General features: G+C 44.6%; 3 protein-coding genes and 1 long non-coding RNA gene across 6 annotated transcripts in view; all 4 read left to right on the top strand.

The window, feature by feature from the left end:
* Nucleotides 1-14: 14 nt before the first annotated feature.
* Nucleotides 15-6,405, top strand: LOC112313787 (uncharacterized). Its single transcript, XR_006656810.3, has 4 exons — nt 15-132; nt 2,253-2,346; nt 3,016-3,111; nt 5,881-6,405. It is a non-coding gene; the product is annotated as an uncharacterized lncRNA (long non-coding RNA).
* A 2,199-nt stretch (nt 6,406-8,604) lies between these two features.
* On the top strand, nt 8,605-16,583 carry TAF13 (TATA-box binding protein associated factor 13). Its single transcript, XM_024570476.3, has 4 exons — nt 8,605-8,697; nt 9,485-9,563; nt 13,591-13,688; nt 15,320-16,583. Exons 1-4 carry the CDS (start codon nt 8,671-8,673, stop codon nt 15,488-15,490), a joined length of 375 nt encoding a protein of 124 aa, XP_024426244.1. The 5' UTR covers nt 8,605-8,670; the 3' UTR covers nt 15,491-16,583.
* A 1,244-nt stretch (nt 16,584-17,827) lies between these two features.
* The window catches only part of CLCC1 (chloride channel CLIC like 1), a 76,184-nt gene continuing 70,567 nt past the window's right edge, over nt 17,828-23,444 (top strand). Inside the window, exon 1 of the mRNA XM_053915375.1 lies at nt 17,828-17,834. The gene's annotated coding sequence lies outside the window, so the exon portion shown is untranslated. The remainder of the gene's footprint in view (nt 17,835-23,444) is intronic.
* WDR47 (WD repeat domain 47) overlaps nt 22,043-23,444 on the top strand; it is a 38,896-nt gene continuing 37,494 nt past the window's right edge. For 2 of the 3 annotated variants that reach the window (XM_024570408.4, XM_024570410.4), the window contains exon 1: nt 22,044-22,412. The gene's annotated coding sequence lies outside the window, so the exon portion shown is untranslated. Of the gene's footprint in view, nt 22,413-23,444 lie in introns of all 3 variants that reach the window. The other variant, XM_053915373.2, reaches the window with a different exon arrangement.

The following is a 23,444-nucleotide window of genomic DNA, read 5'->3' as shown; positions in this document are numbered from 1 at the left end:
GACGTTTGGGTAAGGAGCGCGCAATCTGGCAGGCGTCCTCCGTGGCCATGGTAACCAAATCTCTTTGGCTTGCTTGTGCGGAATCAGTGCTTGGGCACAACCTGACATATTCACGTTGTTTTGGCTGACAAGGTAAGGATTTGCAGCTTTGCACTTTTTTGTGTGCTGTGGCGGCTGCCATGTGCGTTCGTGTGTCTGTAGCCCACCTGCAACAGAGAGGTCTTGGTCATGATCTTCCACGTAAGAATCCTCACACGAGGGGTGAAGAAGGCCCCTTGTGACCTCCAGGACTGCCTTTGCCGCGCGGCTCTTTCTTACTCCTTAAGGAGATCTGAATAGCCAGAATGAGTCTGAACTTTCGAAATGAAATAAGGAAATTATAACAAAAACAAGTCTCGTATTTCAGATCCTAAAGCTCCACGTTGTGGGGAAACATTCAGATAATTGCCTGTTTGTTTGTATGGGTTTTTCCTTAAACTTTCAGGAGAGTGTCGATTATCTCCTGTATCTAGTTAGTGCTGTGATCACCTCGACTACTTGCTCCAGATATTGGAGATATCTGACAGCGCTTCCCACAACACTTTCACAAGCCGACGAGAGATAGCGTCAGTTTTTCGTGGGGGTGGGGAGTGGAGAGGGTGGAGACAAAGTCTCAGATTCCGTCTTGTGAATTGAAACCCTTAATTGCGCACAACTCGGCCTGCTTTATTAGACTCCGGGCAAGAGAGCAACTCCGAGTCCTCCGAGGATGAAATTGTAAGGTTAACTATCCGCAGTGGTAGTCACGCTCTACCAGTGGAGGGACTCTGCCACCCTTGCCACAGTGCCATCTGCTGGCTGCGGCCCGCTCTGTCACGCAGAAGAAAGGCCACCAAAGCCTCCTGGAGCCAAAAAAAAAAAAAAAAAGCTAATGCAGGATAGACACCTCGAGATAAGACACATAACGTAGAATAAAACACAAACAAACAAACAAGGAAGATATGTGGGACAAAACCTGAGAAGGCCAGGCGTATGCCCTCACGTACACACGCAGAGTGATCAGTTGTGTAATGACGCTTTCAAAGGGCGGAGAAAGACTCAACACCTTATTTTGAATAAGCGGGTATTTTTCACTATGCTCAGAATTTACCCTTTTCTCTTTCTTTTTTCATGTGTCTATCTTTCCTCTCCTTCCTACTCTTTATTCTCACTCATTTATATTTGTTTTTTTCCTTATTTTTCCCTCTACCATATTTTTTCTTTTCCAGTTTTTATAAAGTAATTTACTTATTTGAATATAAAGCAAATCTCACCAGATTTTTATTTCAACATCAGTTATGCCAACAATTTTATATTTTAAAAAATTACAGTATTCTGTTACTCTCTGCAAAATTGCTTATAATGGCTGCTCCTTTCTAGGGATTAAGTGAATTACTATTTACAACACCTGAAGGGGTTGTAAATAGTGTGGGGCATGAAGTAAGTGCCCCGTAAATGTTAGCTATTACTGTTGTTGTTGTTCATTTGTTTTAAAAAATATTTACCAGTGTCTACTACATGCTGGTCACTGTGCTAGATTTGCAGGCAGAGATGAGTCCCTGCTCTTAGGGAACAAACAGACTTTATTGGGGAAGATAAGATATGTGTGTAAAGACATTTTAGCAGAGCACAGGCACTGTGTGTGTAAAGACATTACCTTGGCTCTTCACCACCAAAAGATATTTGCACAATATCTTTTCAAGAAGAAATCTGAGGCTCAAAGAAGGCACATGGATGAGATAACGTAGCTTCAAACCTAGGTCTGACTTCAAAGCTCCCTCCGTCTGTTATCTCACCGCCTCAAATTAGGATGCTGTTCCCGATTCTGATCTTTGATGATTTTTTCAAGCATTCGTGTTTCTGTCACCCTGCCAAGCCCCAGAGCCTCACATCAGGGTCACTAGCTCTTGCCGCCCAACTGTGATAGAGCCCCACTGGCTGGGGACTCAACTCAGACAGACCTTCCTCAGTTCACTTCAGTCTCCACGGAAGGACGGGCAGTTGTTGCCAAACGCCTGTCACTCAAGAACAGTGGCCCGTTTGTTAGGGCTGTTTCAGTCACTGTGGCAAACACTGATAAGTCCTGGGGACCATGACGATGGCATTCTAGTGTAACCAAAGAGTAAAATCAGTCCCAAAGGCACAGCTTGCAACAATAGCTTCATTTGAATGACAACATATTTGAAAAGGGCTGTTAAACAGGCATTAACTTATGCTGCAAATATTTGTTCCAGGTCTTCTACGTGTAAGGAATGCGCCAGACTTTGGGAGCTCAGAGATGAAAGAGAAACGCTCTGTTCCTAATAAGTTTAAGATTTAGTGGACTAGGTAAGTTGGGCATATAGATAACCAGAAAATACAGGAGAAAGTGAGAAGTATTGCAGGAAAATGAAAGCAGTGATGTGGGAGTGGGAAGAAGAGAGGGCTCAGGGAAGGCTCGATGGAGGAGCAGGCATTTGAGCTGGGCCTGTGGCATGTCAGTGCAAAGGAAAGGAATGACATTGCTCAAAGGCGTCGAGATGGGGAAGTACAAGGTAGCACTGCACGCTCTCCCCTCCCTCCTTCACCAGCTAACTCCATTCGTCGCTCAGGTCTCAGCTCAGACCTCACTTGCTCCAGGGAGTTTCCTCTGACCTGACCTTCTTAGACCCCCTACCCCATCATAAGCTTCCAGAGCGTACATTATCTAAACACTTAAAAAAAAAGATTTTATTTATTTGTTTTTAAGAGAGAGGGGAAGGGAGAGAGAAAGAGAGGGAAAGAAACATTGATGTCACCCATTGGTAGTGCCCTGACCAGGAATCAAACAGATGACTTTTCGGTTCCCAGGCCACAGTGCTCAACCCACTGAGCCACACCAGCTAGGATCAGAGCATCCATTATCTACTTAATTCATGTCCCCCTTCTACATTGTGAGGCTCATAAGCCCAGGACTGTGTATTTGCATAGTCTGCCATTTTATCCACAGTCCCATAGCAAGTGCTGAACATTTTACAGGTGCTTGATAAATACTTGTTCCGCGAATGATGGATCGTGGCCGTGTGGAACTAGAATGTGGGGTTCATGGAGGAGAACAGCAGGTTATGCTGAAAGGTGAGTTCTGGAATAAAAACATATGACACTTATGGGATGTCCACTACATTCCAGTTGCTACCCTGAGCCCCTTGTAGGTAAGAACACCTCTAAGCCTCGTAATAACCTTGTAAGGTTAGTAACTATTATTTTCCCCATCTCACAAATGAGGAAACGGATCTGTGGAGAGGTCGAGTCATTGGTCTCAAAGTAGCTCAGCAGATTTCAAACCCAACTCATTTGACCTCAGAGCTGGCCTGTTTAACCAGTGTATGGGCATTATTTGGTAAGCAAGCAGGGTTCATTAAGATTGAGTAAGATTGCTATGGAAATTCTGAAAGCCATTTAAGAAAGTAACGCCACCTCGCTAAGTCCCAAATGCAGAGGGTTAAAGGGACGGGAGCGAGGGTGGGACTGTATAGTTTCTGCCTAAATTTGGGGTCTGGCTGGTACTGCCTGCTTGCCCTCATCCATGGTGCCTCAAGCCCACCACCCAGCTTCCTGTGTCCCTCTTTTCTGACAGTCCCACTGAAGCAGGGTGCAGCCAAGAGGAGGGCCCCAAGAAGGGATTTGTAATGGGGTCCAGGACTCAGGGTGTCCAGGAAATATTAGAAAAATGTATGTAGGATGTCCTCACCCCCACAGGCCTGAGCCAAGGGGGATGGGACACATGGAACAGGGCCATTCAGAGCTGTTTTGGGTAGCAAGAGCTTTGCAGCTAACTCCTGGCACAGTCATTTAACATATCTATAACCTTTAACTGGCTTCATAGATATGTTAAATAGCTGTGGCCCTGCTTTGAGCCAGGGAGATGGGAGTGACTTCCACCCAAGATGGGTCTGGGAAGCAACTCCCCCTGGTTACAGGGCCTGTGTGAGAGCGTGGAGATGATTGGCTCCACGCCATGGGGCCACACCTGCCCAGACTTACTGTGGCAGCCCAGTAAAGCTGGAAGAATACAGGGATGCTGGCAGGTGTAACTGACTGTAGGAGGAGTCAGAAATGGGGCTGCAAAGGAAGATGGGCACTGGGATTTAAAACCTAGGCCCGGCAGCCATAGAAAAAGAAGAGACCACGCGGCTCCATACTAGTGGGGAGGACCACAAGGTTTTGGGGAAGAAGGAGGAGACCACACAGCTCCAAAAGTAAATGGGGAGGAGACCATGCGGCTCTGAAGGAAGGAGTGAACCACGAGACTCTGAAGCAAGTAGATAGATAGAGGTCCATGTGGTTCTGAAGTGGGGAAAAGGACCACGCGGTTCTGAAGGAGAGTAGAGAGGACCACGAGGTTTTGGAGTGCTTCTTCTTGCCAAGCGGCTTAGGCAGCAGGAGAGACTTTGCAGCCATAGAAAAAGGGGAGAAAGGACTCTTGCTGCTGGGCCATGAGAAGGTGCCATATGGCTTTGGATTAACTGGAGATTGCAGCAGCCACACAGCTGATGGTGATGGGAGCCTGAATCACGGACTTCTACTTCTTTTCCTGAGACACGGTACCCCGGACTGGGCACGGGGAGAGGGAAGGACTGTGCATCTGTGGGTATTCTAAAGGACTTTAGTATCTATTGAAGACATTAGGTCATTATTCTAAGTTTGTGTAACTTTTAAATAAACAATTCCTTTCCTTTTCACCAGTCTCTGGCATTGAGAGACGTCTTTCCTCTGGCGGCGGGCATTGCAAACCTAGCAGGTGGGCGTGGGGGAAGGAACCTCCAGAGACAGAAAGGGGGAATCCTTTCTGTAATAATTTATCGTGAACCACCCCCTCCCTCTGCTCTATAACACCACCCCTGCCATTCCTTGCAAGTTATTCTCACGGAACTCAGCCACCCATCTGCCTCTCTACATTTGTCTGTGAACAAATCTCTCTAAAAGCTCATTCCCCTTTTTTCGCTCTCATTTATTCAGAGTCTACTTTCCTTGAGCCTACTGCCCGCTAAGGCTATTTTTCTCTCTTTGCTTTTCATTCTTTTTTTAAAAAATTTACTTTTAAAGAGAGTTCCCAGGAAGGGAGGGAGAAAGAGGGAAACATCCATCGGTTGCCTCTTGCATGCACCCTGATGAGAGCCGAACCCACAACCCACGCATGTGCCCTGACCAGGAATCGAACCAGTGACGTTTCACTTTGTGGGACAATGCCCAGCCAACTGAGCCACCTGGATAGGGCTCTTTGCCTTCTACTCTTCGCTGTCCTTAATCTCATGTGACCTGGCTTTCGTCTTCACCATTGCCCCCAAACCACTGTGTCCCAATTACTCTGCCGCCTCCTATTGTCAAACCCAGGCCTTTCTTCAGGCTCTTAACCTCTTTTTAGCACTGAGCACACCAGACCACTTGCTGCTGCTTGAAATTTTTTCTTTTTTGGCTTTCAAAATATATTCCTCTCTTCTCTCTTACTTCCTGCTCTTCGTCTTTTTTATCTTTTATCTCTTGAGCCATTCCTTCGATCTTTTATTTCTCTTGATTTTCCTTCTCTAAGGATCTGCCCTTTTCCTCCCGTCTTCCTTGCCTTTGTTCCAGTGCTTAGGTCTCCGGTGCCATTTTCTCCAGCCCCCATTTCTCCGTGGATTTCCAGACCAGCACATCCATCTGTGTTTAGGACACCTCTAGACTCTCAAACTCAGACTGAACTCATTTTCTTCCCTCTCCAATTGCCTTCCCCTTTTACCTTCCAGTTAATGTTGGCAACAGTATTAATCTGCATGTGAACGTCTCTTTCCGCAGCGCTCAGATTCCTTCAGACACAAAGTCCTGTCAATTGTCTTCCTAAATTCCTTCTTCCTCTCCATTCAGGTTCTGATGGCCTCCAGGCCATCTGCCTGTGCAAGCAAGCTTTTTCAAAAGATAGGCGCACATGACTCTTCTGCTTCAAGACCACCCGGGAATTCTGGCAGTTTGAAGAGAACAGACAAGGCCTTTCACACTCTAACTGCAGCTTCACTCCAGACTCACTCCTGCACCCCACCCAGCAGACTTGGCTCCGGCAATCCACCCAAAACGCCTTGTGGAAGCACACCATGACTTTTCACTCTGCTTTTTTCTGCTCTGCTTATAACCCTGCGATTTTTCCCCCTTTGTGTCTTGGATCTTCAGTTCAGAAGATTGAACTCCTCGTGCTCCACAGTTCATGACAGACTATGATAACTGGCACTCCCAAAGTCCTCCACGTGTTATTTGTCTCTATGCATCACCTTCGTCCCTACTCCCGTTTCTCTTACCCCGCAACCTTTCTAATGTATTTAAATGTTATGCTTTTTACGTTACTCTAAAATATGTATTTGTGTGTGTGTATGTTTAATTTACATAAATGGTATTGTGTTATAGATCTCACCATGTTTCTTACTTTTCAGATTTAGCACTGTTTCTAAGCTCTGCTAGTGGCTTGCTTCTGTCCAAATACTAACCAGGCCTGACCCTGCTTAGCTTCCGAGATCAGACGGTTGGCGTGTTCAGGGGTGTGTGGCCGTAGACTGCTCGTGGACTGCTTCTGATTGCTGCATGGTACTCCTTGGTGTGTATCCAGCACAGTTTACCTGTCCACCTCCCTGATACTGGACCTTGTGAAGGCTCTATACCTGATCCCCTGCACAAGGCAGCATTTCATCACTACCTCACACAGCAGTTCTCAACCCTGTCAGACTCGATAATCTACCTCGAATAACAAATACATTATAATGTGTCCTTCGTTATTCTGAAATGAAACTCACAGATGCTATAACCCATTGTTGTAGGCAGCCTCTCAGCCCCCAACGCTGTCTGCCTCCTGGTGTTCTCATCCTTGTGTAACGCCCACCCCTTGAGTGTGGGCTACACTTACTGACTTCTAGTGACTGTAAGTGATGGGATGTGGCTTCCAAGGTGAAGTTACAAAACAAAACCTGAGGTTTCTACTTGGGTGTTCTCCCTGGTTCTCTCTCTCACCTGCTCTGACAGAAGCCAGCTGCATGTTGTAAACCACCCCGTGGAGAGGACTGTGTGGCAGGTAACAGAGGGATGCCTCTGGCAACAGCCGGAGAAGGACTGGGGCCCTTGGTCTAACACCCTGAGGGAACTGAGTTCTGCTGACAACCACGTGAGCAGTTTGGGAAGTGGGTCCTTCCCCAGCAGTACTTCATATGAGACCACAGCCCCAGCCGTAGCCTGAGTGCGCAATAAGGGACCTTCAGCCAGAGGCACCCAGCTAAACTGCACCCAGAGTCCTGACCCACAGAATCAGTGTGATAAATGTGCATTGCGTTTGCCACTAAGTTTTGGGATAATTTGTTAATTCAGCAATAAATAACTAATACACTCACCTACCCATGTAATTTAAAAATAATATATAATACCCTAACTGTAATATAAAAGTAAAAGTAAAGACAGTAAATTATAATTACATGTGTTTCAAAATGGACTGGAGGGTATAAAGATTTCCGATGTTTCCCTATGTATAGAATCGCAACGAATGCAGGAGCTTCAAATGCAGGCTGATTCCAGTGAGTGCCGGTTAGTGAAATTATTAAAGTGATGTGGCCTTGGCAACATTATTTCCCGAAATTGTTTACACTCTTCATAAGTTCCAAACAAAACAAAGAATAAAATCTGTCCAATATCAGGGTAGTTGCTATTTTGGGAAAAACTCCCAGTTCTTTCCTTCCTGTGTGTCTTTCTCCTTTACTTTCATATAAAACACTTTACTTGGGACATTTCTAGTCACCAAATGTGTGGGATTATTTTCCCCCACACCAAGCAATTCTGCAACACTGGCTGGGTGTCCTACAATTTAACTCAGTTCTGTCTACCTGGAGATAGTGTCAGATCCCGCAGGTTAAGTGCTCAGTCCCGTGAGATACCCCCACCCTACACACACACACTTAAATGCCAATTGCAGTAGGAGATCCCCAGGATAGCCACAACTTCTGTTCAACTTGGTGACAAATTGGAAGTTCCAGTGACCTTCTCCCCCTTGTATTCTATTATTTGTTACAATGGCTCGCAGAACTCAGGAAGACACTTCTGTTTACCAGTTTATTAAAGGATATGGTCAAGGATATAGATGAACAACCAGGTGAAAAGATACATTAGGTAAGGTTTGGGAGGGTCCTGAGTGCAGAGCTCTGTTCCCTATGGAGTTGGGGTAGGGCACCCTCCCAGTATATGGGTGTTTTTCGCAACCCGGAGTTAATTTGGTTGGCAGTCTGGTGCTCCATCCATTGAGCCACACCAGCCAAGGCCTGAAATTGTTTAAATACACCTTTGGGGCAGACCAAGACCACGTGGTCCCACAACGATCCATCCATAGCTTGGGAGTCCCAAATCAGAGAGTGGCGACTCCACACGCAGAAGCAAATTTAGGGTGATACAAGCTGCTAGGCTTCCTTTTCTTCGCTAATGTTTAATACTTTCCTCAGGATTTCAGGGCTCATCCCTAAATCCCTAAGGCGTGTCCTGGCCCCGCCCCTAGGCGGCGCCACGAGTACCCTCCCTGCAGGCCCGCCCGATTAGGCCCCGCCCCTCCGCGCCCGCGCGTCACCGGAAGTGAGAGAGCGGAAGTAGTAAAAACTACTCGGAGCGAGACGGGCAGGGTTCTGTAGGGCTGGTGGGATGGCGGATGAGGAAGAGGACCCTACTGTGAGTGACCACCTCTGGTTCAACCCGCGCTTTCCTTTACTCCCTCGGGTACAGTAGCAGAGGCGAGTTCGGAATCGGGTCTGTTTTCCTTAGTGAATTCAGCCGGCAGAGCCGGGGGCTTGACGCCCTGCTAGGCTTTTCCCCTTCGTCGTTTTAGTACGTGGGGCAGGACGTGGAGGGAGCGGTGGCCCCTTGCCCTTTGCTTTTGGTCCGTATCTGCCAGGCGCCCTTTGTAACGCCTAGAGAATCATCGGAGGTCAAAGCTAATGTTTATTAGAGCTCATTAGGAGCCAACAGTTCAACTGCTCACAAAACTATATACCTAAAGTATTGACCGAAAGTCGGAACCTGGTTTCAAAATTTCAGTTCTCTGTGAGCAAGTTATTTAACCTCTGTTGGGTTTTTCATGTCATAAAATGGGGCTAAGGCTTACTTAAAAAGAGTTCCCAGCACAGTGTAAGCAGCACTTAGTACTAGCTTTGAGTGCTTTGACTCAGTACCAACTCTTGTAAAACTGTTTAGCAGTAGGCCAGCTGAGTTGGTTAAAAGAGAGAAGTATGGTCATATACTCTAATATGCTCTTCCGGGACAGTGTAACGACATTACAGAAGTCATCTGTGCATGAGCCAGAGTTTGGACTGAAACGCTATGGTTTCATGGGTCTTTGCTACTTGCTTTACGCTTTCTGGCATGATGGCAGTGTTGAAAACGGGGGGAAATGTTAATTATTAAAAAATAAAATGCAGTGCAATTATTTGTCATTTTACGTATACATTTCAACTTCTAGTTTGAGGAAGAAAATGAAGAAATTGGAGGAGGTGCAGAAGGTGGACAGGGTAAAAGAAAGAGACTTTTTTCTAAAGAATGTAAGTAATATTTACAGTGATTTTATTATAGATGATAAAAGGTTTTGGACATGTGCATTCAAAGTAGATTTATTGTTCTGAATCTGTTTCCCTGTAGGGACACTATTCTGAGACTTGCCTATAAAGTTAGGTTTAACTTGTCATAGCTAGTAATGATCCGAGTCCCAATTTATATATTAATACACACACACATTCTTTTTTTAAGTGAGGAACTGTGATGAGGGTTTCAATCTGGGACCTAAGAACACACCTCCATGTCTTTTCCTGTCCTTAGCCTTTGCGGCAGTAGAAGCAGGGACTTCTTTGACGATAAGCCGAAGATTAGGTGGATCCTGGAACTGGTGCTGAGGATAGACATTAAGTTGGAGCTTTGGACTAAGATGGGAAGGTGGTAAGCAGTGTGGGGCCTTATGGTGGCTAGTGATGTAGAGATTATAATGTATCAATCCTCTCTTCTCCCTCAATAGACAGGTTTGACCGTTTTTTCAGCAGCATGGGGAGCTGGTCCAGCCCAAACCCTGAAGGGCTCCATGAGAATGTTCTCCATTTCCCAGTCCTGGGTCAGTTACATGTAGTTATGGCTGACTATTGACAGATGGGGCAACACATGAGTAGCTGGTTTGTTTACATTGGGTCAGATGTAAGCAGTTCCCAGAGGCTCTTGAAACTGCAGCATCAGTGTGTCTTTTCATTTTTTTTAACCACTCAGATTCTTCTGCGTATCTCAGTTCCTCACCTAAAGCTCACTGCTCTTTATTCCATCTCTGCTGCCATTCATTCCATTGGTATGTTGCTTTACTTCTTATGCCAGCCTATACATGGGATTCCTGCACCAGAGCACCCTGGAGTGATGCTTGCATAGTTGGTTCGTAGCAGAAACTTCATATATTTTTTAAGATTTTATTTATTTACCTTCAGAGAGGGGGAAGGGAGGGAGAAAGAGAGAGAGACATTGGTGTGCGAGAGATACATGGATTGTGAGAGATACATTGATCTGTTGCCTCTCTCACACCCCAACCCAGGACCTGGCCTGCAACCCAAGCATGTGCCCTGACTGGGAATCAAACTGGCTGGACCCTTCAGTTCTCAGGCTAGTGCTCAATCCACTGAGCCACACCAGCCAGGGCAGCAGAAACTTTTATTCTCCTTGGATTGCTTTATTTTTATGATGAAAAGAATTTGGAATCTTCACAGCTTTCTCCTTGTCTTACTAGAATTTTGTTATATCTTACTAAGATCTCCTCTCCTACACATTAGTTCTTTTTTTGTTTGTTTTTGCTACTATAACATAGAAAGTTTCTTTTTTTTTTAAATTTTTATTGTTATTCAATTACAGATGTATGCCTTTTCTCCCCATCCCTCCACCCCACCCCACATAGAAAGTTTCAAAGCATTCACTGGTGTTTGTCTTCACAGACCCTTTAACCAAGTACAGTTTATATACTTCTTATCTAATATGTTTTCCAGTGAAATATATTTCCCCACTGGTGAATTCTACATTTCCAGGAAAAATAATAGCGCATTATTATTTTTGCAGAATCCTAGCAGACAGTACTTCAGCCATGTCATCAAATTTATCATCACCAGTGACGTGTCGACATCATGTGCTTCTGATACGATGCATTAAGAGGGCATATCACCCCTGCTGCACCCTTTTTGGTAATGCACAACCATAATCTAATCATGAGAAAGTATCAGACAAGCCCAAATTGAGGGACATGCTACAAGGTAACTGACCAATATTCTTTAGAACTCAAGGTCATGAAAGACAAGGAATGTCTGAGGAATTGTCGCAAATCAGAGGAAACTAAGGGGGCGTGACAACTAAGTAGTGTGGGATCCTGGAACAGAAAAAGGACATTAGTGGAAAAACTGGTACAGTGAGGAACTTCTGTAGTTGTACCAGTGTTAACCTTTTAGTTTTGATAAATGGCTGTGGTTATGTAAGATGTTAATATAAGGGGAAGCTGGCCCTGGCTGGTGTGGCTCAGTGGATTGAGTGCCGGCCTGCAAACCAAAGGGTTGCCAGTTCAATTCCCAGTCAGGGCACATGCCTGGGTTGCAGGCCAGGTCCCCAGTTGGAGGCATGCGAGAGACAACCACACATCAACGTTTCTCTCCCGCTCTCCCTCCTTTCCCCTCTCTCTAAAAATAAATAAATTAAATGCTTTAAAAAAGGGAGGGGGGAGCTGTATATAGGGTATTCAGGAACTCTGTACTATTTTTGCAACTCTTCTATAAGTCTGAAATTTTCTCCAAAAAAAAAAAGTTTAAGAAACCAAAGGAGAGAGAGAGGGGATGAGAAGGAATGAATGAGAGAATGAGAACATTGGCTTCTGTGTTTGTTTTCTCCCTCTTGTATCTGGACCTGAAGGCTCCTGCCAGTATAAACCCCTGGGAATACCTCTGTCCCAGGCTGGCTTCCGAGTCACCCCTTTCATTTCTTTCCTCGGTCTGGTCTACTTTCTTCTATACTAATTTCTGTGACTTCTGCTTTTCTTAAATAATTATTCTTAAGGTACATATCTGCCTTGAGAAGTGTTCTAGGTGTTCCTTTACTTTTTTTTCTTTTGAAGTAAAATTTGCACAATAAATTGTGGATGAATCTTACTTATATATATATATACTTGTAACCACCACTCAGATTAAGATAAAAAGCATTTCCAATGTATGACAGTTTTTTCACATTTATATGCTTCTTTGGGAATCTGGTAAGAGTTGATTTTTCTTCCTAGAAAAACACACACACACGTAATGTATAAAATGTTTGCGTATAATTTTAGGAGCGGTTGAGGACTTTTTAAAGCTTGTCCATGGACTAACTAGGATTATATGGGCTCTGGGATAACAATTAATATGGATCCCATCTGCCCCAAACTACCAAGAACAGTAATACTACTGTTGTGGGTAGGAATATAGACTCTGGAGCCAGATCAGTTGGGTTCAAGTTCAGGTTCCATCTCTTACTATCTGTGTGACTTTGGGTAAGTTACTAACGTGGTGCCTCAATTTTGTCATTTATATAGAATGGGGATGATAATAGTATCTATGTAAAAGCATTATTGTGAGGATTAAATGAGTTATGTGCATGAAAGGCTTAAAACAGTCCCTGACATTCAGGGTGGGGCAAAACTAGGTTTACAGTTATTCATATGGAAAAGAAGTAATAATTAATAGTAATAATAAAAGAATAAACTGTGTTTTGCGTACTTACAAACCTACTTTTGTCCCACCCTATAGAGTAAGGGCTATATAAGTTTTTGCTTTTAGCAGTTATTTTTATTACTCTGTATTACACTTTTCTTCTCTTGCATTTTTTATGGTTCCTTCAGACACAGCCTGAAAGGGCTTTGCTGGCAGTCACATTGATCTAGGGAGGGAATGTCTGTAGGAAGCTCTCTGCTATCTCACTTGATTCCCCCAGTCTTCCTATAGGAAGGTAATTGGAACGCTTTCTCTCGTGTCCTTTTCCCAGTGGTAATGTCAGAAAAGATTTTGCCTTCTATTTCTGATGTCCCACTGACCACCCCCCAAGGGCTAAGTCATTGCCATTCATCCTATCCCTGCCTATTTGAAGCTATTATGGGCTCTGACTAGGTGGCCCAGTGGGTTGGGCATTGTCCTGTAAACCGAAAGGTTGCTGGTTTGATTCCTAGTCAGGGCACATGCCTGGGTTTTGGGCCAGGTCCTTAGTTGGGGGTGTGAGAGGCAACTGATCGATGTTTCTCTCCCTCTCTTTCTCCCTTCCCTCCTCTCTAAAAATAAATAAATAAATAAACTTTTTAAACAGGTATTCTGGGAAGGTTGGTGAGTAGATGATAGAGGTTCCTACCTACCAGGTAGGAACAATTCGTAATGAGACTGTGGTTAAAACCTTTTACACCAAAATCATACTTGGAGACAACAATACAATGTAAATATCTTTTTATACCCGTGTATTCTACAGCTTGGTTCAATTCTAATTTGAGAAAGTATTGATCAAGTGGTTAAATCTGTTCAGGTGAACACAAAGAGTATTCTTTTACAGTACGGTGTATGATGTATGGGTTTGGTGATGACCAGAACCCTTACACTGAATCAGTGGATATTCTTGAAGACCTTGTTATAGAGTTCATCACCGAAATGGTAAGTTTTTTTTGTAATTGGTCTTAGTTAATTAAAAGTAGATTTGAAATTCTACTTTTAGATAAGACTAGAACTACGGCATCCTTTAGAAATAAGCTATCCATTTGGGTGCCTGTTTTGTGGAAGGTATTGTTTACTATTTATTATTAAGAAGGAAACCTACTTCTTAAGACACATTTACAGAATGTGTGTGTGTGTGTGTGTGTATACGTATATATATACACGAGGTCTGTCCGGGAAAAGTACAACCATTGTTAATATTAGGATAATATTTCGCACAACATCTATGTAACCTGGCAGCTGAGGACAGTGGACTGGAATGCACATGCTTGAACAATGACAACTTCACTGTACTAGACAGTGGGGGTGTAGATGCTGTTGAATGAGCACGTGCAGTGTGTGGCCATCACATTCAAAATGACTGAGTAGAGCGATGAATCTGCATCAGATGTTGCATTAAACTTGAACATTCCTCTGTGGAAACTATCTGGATGATTCAGAAGGCTGCAGCTATGGGCAACTGGTGATTGGCAGCTTCATCTTGACAACGCACCTGCTCATGCATCACGTCTCGTGCAGAATTTTTTTTGAGAAATGGCAAATCACTCAGGTGACTCAGGCCCCCTACAGCCAGATTTGGTGCCCTGCGATTTCTGGCTTTTCCCGAAACTAAAATGACCTTTGAAAGGGAAGAGGTTTCAGACTGCCCATGAAATTCAGGAAAATACAACGGGGCAGCTGATGGGGACTGGGAGAACTGTGTGAGGTCCCAAGGTGCCTACTTTGAAGGGGACTGAGACATCATTGTCCTGTGTACAATGTTTCTTGTGTCTTGCATCTTCTTCAGTAAATGTGTCTTCTTCATAGTACATGGCTGGGTACTTTCTGGACAGGCCTCATGTACACACACGTGTGTGTATGCACACTCCCTTCAGAGACAACTAAAGCTAGGATTTTGGTGAATATTCTTTTGTCTTGCATGTATTTTTTAAATTTACAAAATTGAAATCATGTATATATTAATACAGTCTTATAACCTGGGTTTTTGTGTTTTTTATTTCCCATTTAGGTAAGACTAGAGCATTTCCCCATGTCATTGCATAATAATAATCTATTGTTAATGGTTTCATAATATTAATTAAATCGATGTGCCCAGATTTATCTATTTAAAGCCTTACCCTTTTTAGCCATTATTTAGCCATTAGAAATCATACGGTGGTGAACCTTTGTGCATAGGATGCGTACATAATGATGGGGGGTGAGAGTTGATTTTAAGAAAACCCAGCAATATTGAGATGGACACCAATTTTAAATGAAATTGGTGATTACAAAGAAATTACAAGAGTAATTTCCACAAAAACTATGTATATCAAAAAACAAAAAAGAAACATCAATAAGTTTGGTAGCTTTCATGTCCTTAAAATTAAAACATGTCTATAAAGCAAGAGAAACCTTGCTAATCATGCAGTAGAAAGTAGACAGAAGACACGAATAGAAAGATAATTCACCAATGAATAGCTGTAATAGTTAGAAGAGGAAAAATCTTCCAATTCACCAGTGTTAAATGCATGCAAATTAAGAGTAAAATATTAGATTTTAAAAAATTAATTTAATATGTTTCTTTGTAATAGACTCACAAGGCAATGTCAATTGGAAGACAAGGGCGGGTACAAGTTGAAGATATCGTCTTCTTGATTCGAAAGGATCCAAGGAAGTTTGCAAGGGTGAAAGACTTGCTTACTATGAATGAAGAATTGAAACGAGCTAGAAAAGCATTTGATGAAGCCAACTATGGATCTTGACAACTTCTGTTCTTTGTGAAGCTTCACTATCTTCTGAGGAGACCATATATAAAAATACCCATGTGTTTTACATAGTAAGGTCCTGACAACTAACCATGTAAGTGAAAGATGGAAAAGGACAGAGTTCCCCACCTTTTTTTCATGTCTTCAATTTTGGGGTGATAGCTGAGCCTTTAACTGCCTGCCGTGATACTACTGCACCTGAATTACTTACTGGGTTTTAATGACCATGTGTAATTTGATGGACCTTGCCAACCGTGCAGAACCTTCTGACTTTTGATTGTCTGAACAGTGAAGTAGTATTCACGTGTTAGGTGTACTTGTGCCATTGTAGGCTATGCTGCTTAATGTGAGGTCTAAACGGCGCCTTTGACTATGAGAGCTAAGACATGATAGCCAAAGCTGTAATGTTTTTAGACTACAATAGTCTGAGAGGTTATTAAAAGATAGTGAAATGGTTTGTGTTTCTTTTAAGGAGAAGATGACAGAAGAAAATACAGTCTTTTATAGGGGTTTATCTGTCTTAAGGTAATAATTTGTTTTAATATTCTTTTGATAAAGAGTGATTTGGGGGAGGGAGAAACTGAAAGTTTCATGAATGCTTCTGTGTTGAAGCCTTTTTGATTTAAAACCTTTCGGGCTTATAATATACTATTTGTCAAGTTTTAAGAGGACTCATTTTCCCAGGTCAGATTTCCCTTCTAAATAAGAATAAAGGCTTTCAGTAACAGGAATGGCATTGCTTAAACAGCCGACGGCAGGATAAGCATCCGGGTAGTGTTTGCGAACATCTGTTAGTACTCGTTCATTGCGGAAATGCGCACTTGACTAAAACTATGTGGCTATGGGAACCACCTTTGTAGGTCAGGATATACAGGTTTGGTGTGTATTTGTCTTATTGTATTAAATTATTGTTGTACTTAGCTTAATATAAGGATTAAAGTTGCATTTAGAGAGATCAGTGAATATTACTTTTTGTGAAACTAATGTCTTGTGTGCCACTTCTAAACATTATCTGCAAATCAGAACTCAGGAAAATTGTACTTTCTTAACCTATTGATACAGAATTAAAGAATGAAATGTTAAAAAAAGATTAATACTTTAATTTGACTATGTGATTTATCAACTCCTCCCACCCACCCAATTACTGGTAATATAATTCTAGCTGCTTAATCTCATTTAAAACATTTTTTCTGTATTATTATAATAATGGGCTTGAATGGATAGTAAGGTTCAAGATAGCCTGACTGATCTTTTTGTTATTTGAAAAAGTAAAAAGCAGTTGAAAAGCTGTTTGAATCTAAGCTGAATTTAAGAGTGGGAGCAGAAAACATTAATCTTTCACTGTTTTGGCTAGTGAGGTCTACCTCACCGTGATGAGGGAGCCCAGGTAACAGGCACCCAGGCCGTTGTTCCAGGTGCCTGTGTTACGCAGCTCCGGCTGCTTTAGCAAATGTCATCCCCGGGGCGGCTGAGACAACAGACCCACTTTCTCACAGTTCTGGAGGCTGGAAGTCTGAGGTCATGGCGCCAGCACGGCTGGGTCCTGGTGAGGACTCTTCCTGGACTGCTGAGCGCGGCCCCTCCCTGTGGCCCACGTGGCTGAGAGCTCTGCTGTCTCTTCCTCCTCGTAGCAGGGCAGCATTTCTGTCGCATCAGGATTCTGTCTCCATCACCTCCTCAAAGGCCCTGTCTCCAGTACAGTCAGGGCTTCCACGAACAAATTTTAGGGGGACACAACTCAGTCTGCATAGCGGTGCTATCAGTCGTAACTCTTTTTGCCAGTGACCCTGGCACGCAAGAAGTTCTGTGTGGGTGCATCCAGAGAAAAGACCATGTGAAGACAGCACAGGGAACTTTGTTGGCACTTCGTATTGAGACTTTTGTAGGTTGCCAGTATGAGAACTTTACTCAAAAATAGCATACACAAAAATGGAGTTTATTGGCATCTCCTACTGAAACAAGGGAAAGAAAACCTTCAGAACTGAGACACTGTCCATCTTTATCCTTATTTTGGCTTTACTCTCTCAGGAACCTCCGTGTGTCCAGTGAACAAGATGGCAAGTCGTTCTAGGTTCTATCCATGTAACTCCTAATCGAGGAAGCTGCTTCACTTCCTAATACAGAGAATTCCAAGCAAGGATCGTGACTGCCCCGGCCCGGGCATTCCTGGACCAATCGCTGTGGCCAGGGAGCTGCTGTACCGGAGCCTGGATCTCAGGCCCCACCGCTGGTGGGAGCTGGGCACTGCTGTCAGCAGGAAAAGGAAGGAGGCCAGGTGGATGGAAATAACAGATGTGCGTGACTTGATTCTTGCCAATACTGAGGCAGCGCGGCTCTCTTCCAGTGTCTAGAGCTGCACTGTGTAATATGGTAGCCACTAGCTACGTCGGGCTTTTTAGCTAATTAAATACAGTAACATTGAAAATTTTTCACTGCACTAGCTGTATTCCAGGTGCTCAGTAGTGCCCAATTGCCACAGGGCTAGTGGCTACTGCACTGAACAGTTCTGGTACGTGCCGTTGCCTTTATCACAGAATTCCTCTGGACAGTGCTAATCTAAACTGTTACGTGGTCTACGTTAATTCTTTTTTGTTGTTGTTGTTTTTCAAATTACTGTGGAAAATCTCAAGTACACACAATAAGAGAATAGTATCATGAGTCCCCACCTTTGATAATTAACCAGTCTTTTGCTAATGTAATGTCTTACCTATTCTCCCATCGTTTTTAGGGGATAAAGGAGCAGTATTTTAAAGCAGATTTCAGATACTGTATCATTTCATCTCTAAATATTTCAGTATGTATCTCAAACAAGTTTTAAAAGCTCGCCCCAATACTATTATACCCTAACAAAAGTGAACACTAGTTCCTTAATATTCCATATATAAACCTGATCCCTGCTTAAATTGCTTGATTTGTCTCAAAGTATCTGTTTGAGTTTGTGTGTTAGTATCTATTGCTGCTGTGAAGTCACTGCGAAGGTGGTGACTTAAAATCATTACCTTATCAGTTCTGTAGGTCGGAAGTCTGACCTGGGCCCCACTGGGCTAAAATCGAGATACCAGGAGAGCCACATTCCTTTCTGGATGTTCTAGGAAAGAATCTGCTTGTTTGCCTCTTGCATCTCCTAGAGACAGCATTCCTTGGCTCATGGTCCACTCTCGCCTTCAAAGCTGGCCCTATTGCATCTCTCCGAGCCTGCTTCTGTAGTCATATCTCCCTCTGACCCCAGGTGGGAAAGGATCTCTGCTTTTGAGGACCCATGTGACGATGATGGACCCACCTGGAAACCCCAGGTTAATCTCCCCATTTCGAGGCCCTTTAGCTTAATGACATTAGCAAATTCTCTTTTACAATGGAACTGGAATGTAGAGTTCACGAAGGAGAACAGCGGGTCATACGGACAGGTAAGTTCTTAAATAAAATCAGCTGACACTTAGAGCCCGGCCAAGTAGCTCAGTTAGTTAGAGCATCCTGAAATGCCAATGTTGTGGGTTCAATCCCTGGTTAGAGCACATACGAGAATCAACCAATGAATGCATAAGTGAGTGGAACAACAAGTTGATGTTTTTCTCTCCCTCTCTAAAATCAATTTTTAAAAATTCTATGTTTAAAAAGAAAACAGGAAAAATGGCTCCCAGGGCCTGAAGTAAAGCAGAGGTGGGGGTGGGAAGGTTGTTGCCTGGGGACTTATCTTCAAGATTGCCTTGTTACTGAAACTAGAACTTGGCTTGGTTAGAGTGTGGTCACTATATACCAAGGTTGGGGGTTCGATCACCAGTCAGGGCACATACAAGAATCAACCAATGAATGCATCAATATGTGCAACAACAAATTGATATTTCTCAAATCAATAAAATTTAAAAGTACATCTCCTTTATGTTGAAACAAGAGTATATTTTTCTTTATTAGGTTTACCCACCCACATATAATTCTGAAGGTTTTGTTTAGGGGTCTGGTCTAGACAGGAGCTCTGGAGAACTGGTATTCTACCTACTTGGTTAGTCCTTGAATCTGCTTGAAGGAGAAGCAGCAAGGGTGGCACATTGTTGTCCCAGAACTGGGGCACTGCTTGCTGGGAAGCACGCAGCTCTTTGGTGTGTGAGTTTATGAGCGCGTGTTCTAACAGTGAGAGTAGAGCTTTTAAAGCAAGTCCCTTTCCCCACTGAAGTTCCCCTGAACAGCTTGAGGCAAGATGTCCCAACCTAAGTTTGGACTCAGATTTCTTTCAACTATTTGGAGAAAACTGAAAACTCCTATTCCCCTTCTTAGCAGTGAGATTTGAGAATCATATTAAAAGGGGTCCACCTTAGCCTGGAGGCGTTTATGTCACAAGGCACCGTGAGTCATGTGTCAAGTTAGAACCTGCGTTTTTAAATGATGCCTAACCTAGTTCCTAAGCCAGGCAGGCACTCAATAAAAATTCGGCGAGTCATGGAGGCAGTGCTTCGGGACCTAAGGACAGTCCATCTGAGAAAGCCTTGTCCTTTCAGAACAATTCCTGCTTTGCAGCAACTAGAGTGAAAGACAAGCAGATCTAATCTTAACCAGTGTGGCCGAGTATAGAAGGAAAGGTGATACCTTAGGCGACAGCTATTAAGGTTGTAGTATAAAACTAGATGTTACACTAGGAAGCAAACACAATCAATGCATTTGTCAGTGTACAAGTAATAAGATGTACCAGATGTCTTGTATTTCAGTGCCTGGTTTCTTTCCTCCTCCCATCCCCCTTTTCTGGAAATATTGTATAATGGTTATGTATTTGCTTCTAACAATTCTGACTGCTATTCATGGAAAATTGAGAAGCAGATGACACTATGCCATAGAATATAGGGGATACAAACGTGAATAAGACCCTTTATTCCCTCTACCTTGTCAGAATGAAGTCCTTTTTCTTGAAGTTGACACTTGCAGTTGCTACAGAGTAGAGTGGAAAAAGTCAGAATGGCTAGAATCTTGGCTCTGCTACATAGTAACTGTTGGACCTTGGGCAAGTTATTTCCCTTAATCTCTAAATGTGAATTAACAAGCATCTTAAAGGAGATTGTGAGGTTTAAATGAGAATATAGGCAAACACTTCATTTTGTGAATGCCAAAACCAATGTAATACCATAGTTGGGGTTCTTTTTTTTTTTTTTTTTTAAATAGCACCCTGCCTGTATAATAGGTAGTCAAATGTTTGTTAGCTTGTCCCTAATTAGTAACTCTAGATCCAGTTGAATATTGAAATATTTAAATGGTTCTGTTTTTTGCAACTACTGTTGTTTGAGAATTAAGATGGAGACATGGATTTTCAAGTGAAATATACTGGCCAAATAACTGACAAACTATTTCCAGGATATATCATATCTGCCCACTTTTTCAATTTAAACATTCCATAAAGGTTGGGTTTTTTTGTTTTTGTTTTCTTTAGACATAAACACCTGGGGTAACATTAAGTGTTGTTTATATTTATTTGTTGGTCATTTATCATTGAGAAAATTCTTTGTGAAGACTTTTCCAGGAGTTAATCAGGGCTAGACAACTAAAATTTTGAAATTTGGCTCTTTGTGCTTATCATTGTTTTCCCTGAATTTGTGAATATTTGTCTTAAAACCTTTTCCTCAAGCTATGATACTTCTTTGTATCATGAATTGGAGCAAATTCTTCCTTTACAGAAATGTGTTTGTTTATTCTTACCAGTCTCTTTTTAGAACATTTCCCCCACTTTGGGAGGCCCAGCTCACTCTTGGCTTTTTGCCTTTGTGTGTACAAGGTGATTGCAGGCGCGTGTCACTGTATTCCTTAGTTCTACGTGGTTTTTACCCCCTGAACGCTTTAATTCCGCTCATTTGAGTATCGTGTATATTGCGGAATACTAGTTATACACCGAGGGGAAGTGAACCTGGAAGCTCCGGTTAGAAATACATGATAAGGACATTCAAAGAATGGCTTTAAGGTTTGCAAGCTGGAAGCATAACTGGCAATACCCAGAGTGTTCTGAAGAACAAAAAGGAGTTCTCATGGTGAAAAGTTCATTCTTGAGAAGAATCAGTCCTGACTTCTTAGCTTCTGGATTGGTTCAGATGAGGATCTAACAGATGTGGCGTGGTCTGGATGACGGATGTCCTCGCACTGCACCGAAGGGGTGGGGAGTACTGAGGTTTTGCTGCCAATGAGCTTACACCCAAAGGGGTAGTAAAAAACTGTGGACACTTGAATATTAAGTAACTGCCAAATGCTTCAAGGCAGATCATCATGAAGTCAAGAAGGGGTAATTAAGCTGCTGGAGTTTCAGGAAGGATGAGGCTTGGAAAAACAGGAGGCGGCAAGATTTATTTCATTGGCCTTTATTAACACATTATCCAGGAGGATTATTAAGAGAGAATTCTAATGCGCGGAGGACTCTAGGTTGGGAGGCGATAATCCCCTAGGCTATTTCGGGACACACGGTCACCGCGTCCAGGCTGCGGGTCTCACGCAGTCCCCGCGCCCGCTCTTCCCCTGGGTCCAGCCAGTCCTTGGAGCGTCTGCGGGGAGCCTGACCATCCAGAAGGGTCCTCACCTCGCCGAGTCGGCCCGCGCAGCCGAGTCTCCTATCCGCGCAGGCACCTGCCTGGCCGCCCCTCCGGCGGGGTCCTGAGGCACCTCGGGGAAGCGCTGCGATTGGCTGGGCTCCGGGCTGGAACCGGGCTCTGCACCGGTTGACAACCGCAGTCTGCAGGAGGCAGGGCTGAGTGGCCACCGACCTGAGAGGGGCGGAAGCAGACGGGAGGGAGGGCGGACCGGAGATCTGATGGACTGACGCGCAGCGGAGGGAGGACCAACGCCGAATCTGCACCGCCGCCCTCGCGTTACCGCCCCACCCGGAGCCGGAGCTTCGGGCCCGGCAGCCGGCCTCCCGCCGCTTTCTCCTCCGCTGCTTCTCCGGGCTCGCCCGCAGGTGAGTATCTCGGGGAGGCGGGGTCAGCCTGCACCGCACACCTCGCGTTGCCATGGTCACCCGTCGCCACCTGTCACCACCTGACAGGGCTCCGAGCCAGGCGACCCCCAGGGCGGCGCTGGCGGCCGGGGAGCAGGGCCTTGGGAAGGATTGGGTGCTGACTGGGTGGGACTGGGGTTGCGGGTGAGGGCCCTGGCGCCGCCGAGAGGACCTGGGAACTGCGGGCCCCCTCGAGGCCGCCGCCCCTGGACCACACCTTCCCCTCGCTGCCGGCCCGGCTCGGGGGGCACAGCGACGCCCCGCGCCCTGGCTTTGCACACCCTGGAGCCCTAAGCGGCCATGGGGGTCGTGCCCACCTCGCTCGGCGGGAGAGGGGCAGGCGGGGCTGATTTTTCCTTCCTCAAGCCTCCGCTGGGCCGTGTGAGAAGCGGACACGCCTTGGCCGGAGGAGCGGGGAGCTGCGGAGCTGGGAGCAGCGGCAGCCAGGGGCAGCCCTGCGGGGCCGGGCTTGGCCGTTCTTACACGGCAGTCGATGGGAGCAGCCTTTGGGGGTCTGGGCGGGGGACCGGGGGAAGGGCGGCTACTGGATTGGGAACAGGGGTTGAGCCCGGGTGGGGGCGCCTGCCTGGGAGACGTCGGAGGTTGTAGAGCTCCTCGGGTTAAGCCGGTTCCCTGTATTGGGGAGAAAGAGGTTGGGGCTGCAGCTCTGGGGCCAGGCCTTGGCCAAAAGGGCCGGAGGCGGGGGCAGGCAGCGGCGGGCGTTTGACCAGCATCAGATTTTTGCTTTCTCTGTACCCAGACTTGCAGTCACTAACCACGCATGGTGTCTGAGCCGAGCGTTTTTTGGCAGTTTGGTTCTCCGTATAATGAAAGGCGAAGTCTTTGTTCCACCCAGATCCATAGGTTGTGATCCTCACACTTATTCCCTCCCTTTGTTGTAGACTTCATAGAATACTTCAAGAAGTTCATGACACAGGAATTAACGCGTAGGTTTTAATGTTCTAGAAGTCTTTTTTTCACAGTAAATCCAAG

The sequence above is a fragment of the Desmodus rotundus genome, chromosome 12 (assembly GCF_022682495.2).
Source record: "Desmodus rotundus isolate HL8 chromosome 12, HLdesRot8A.1, whole genome shotgun sequence".
Taxonomy (NCBI): Eukaryota; Metazoa; Chordata; class Mammalia; order Chiroptera; family Phyllostomidae; genus Desmodus; species Desmodus rotundus.
Note: the sequence above shows the minus strand (reverse complement) of the source record. Positions and strands in the feature narration are given on the sequence as shown.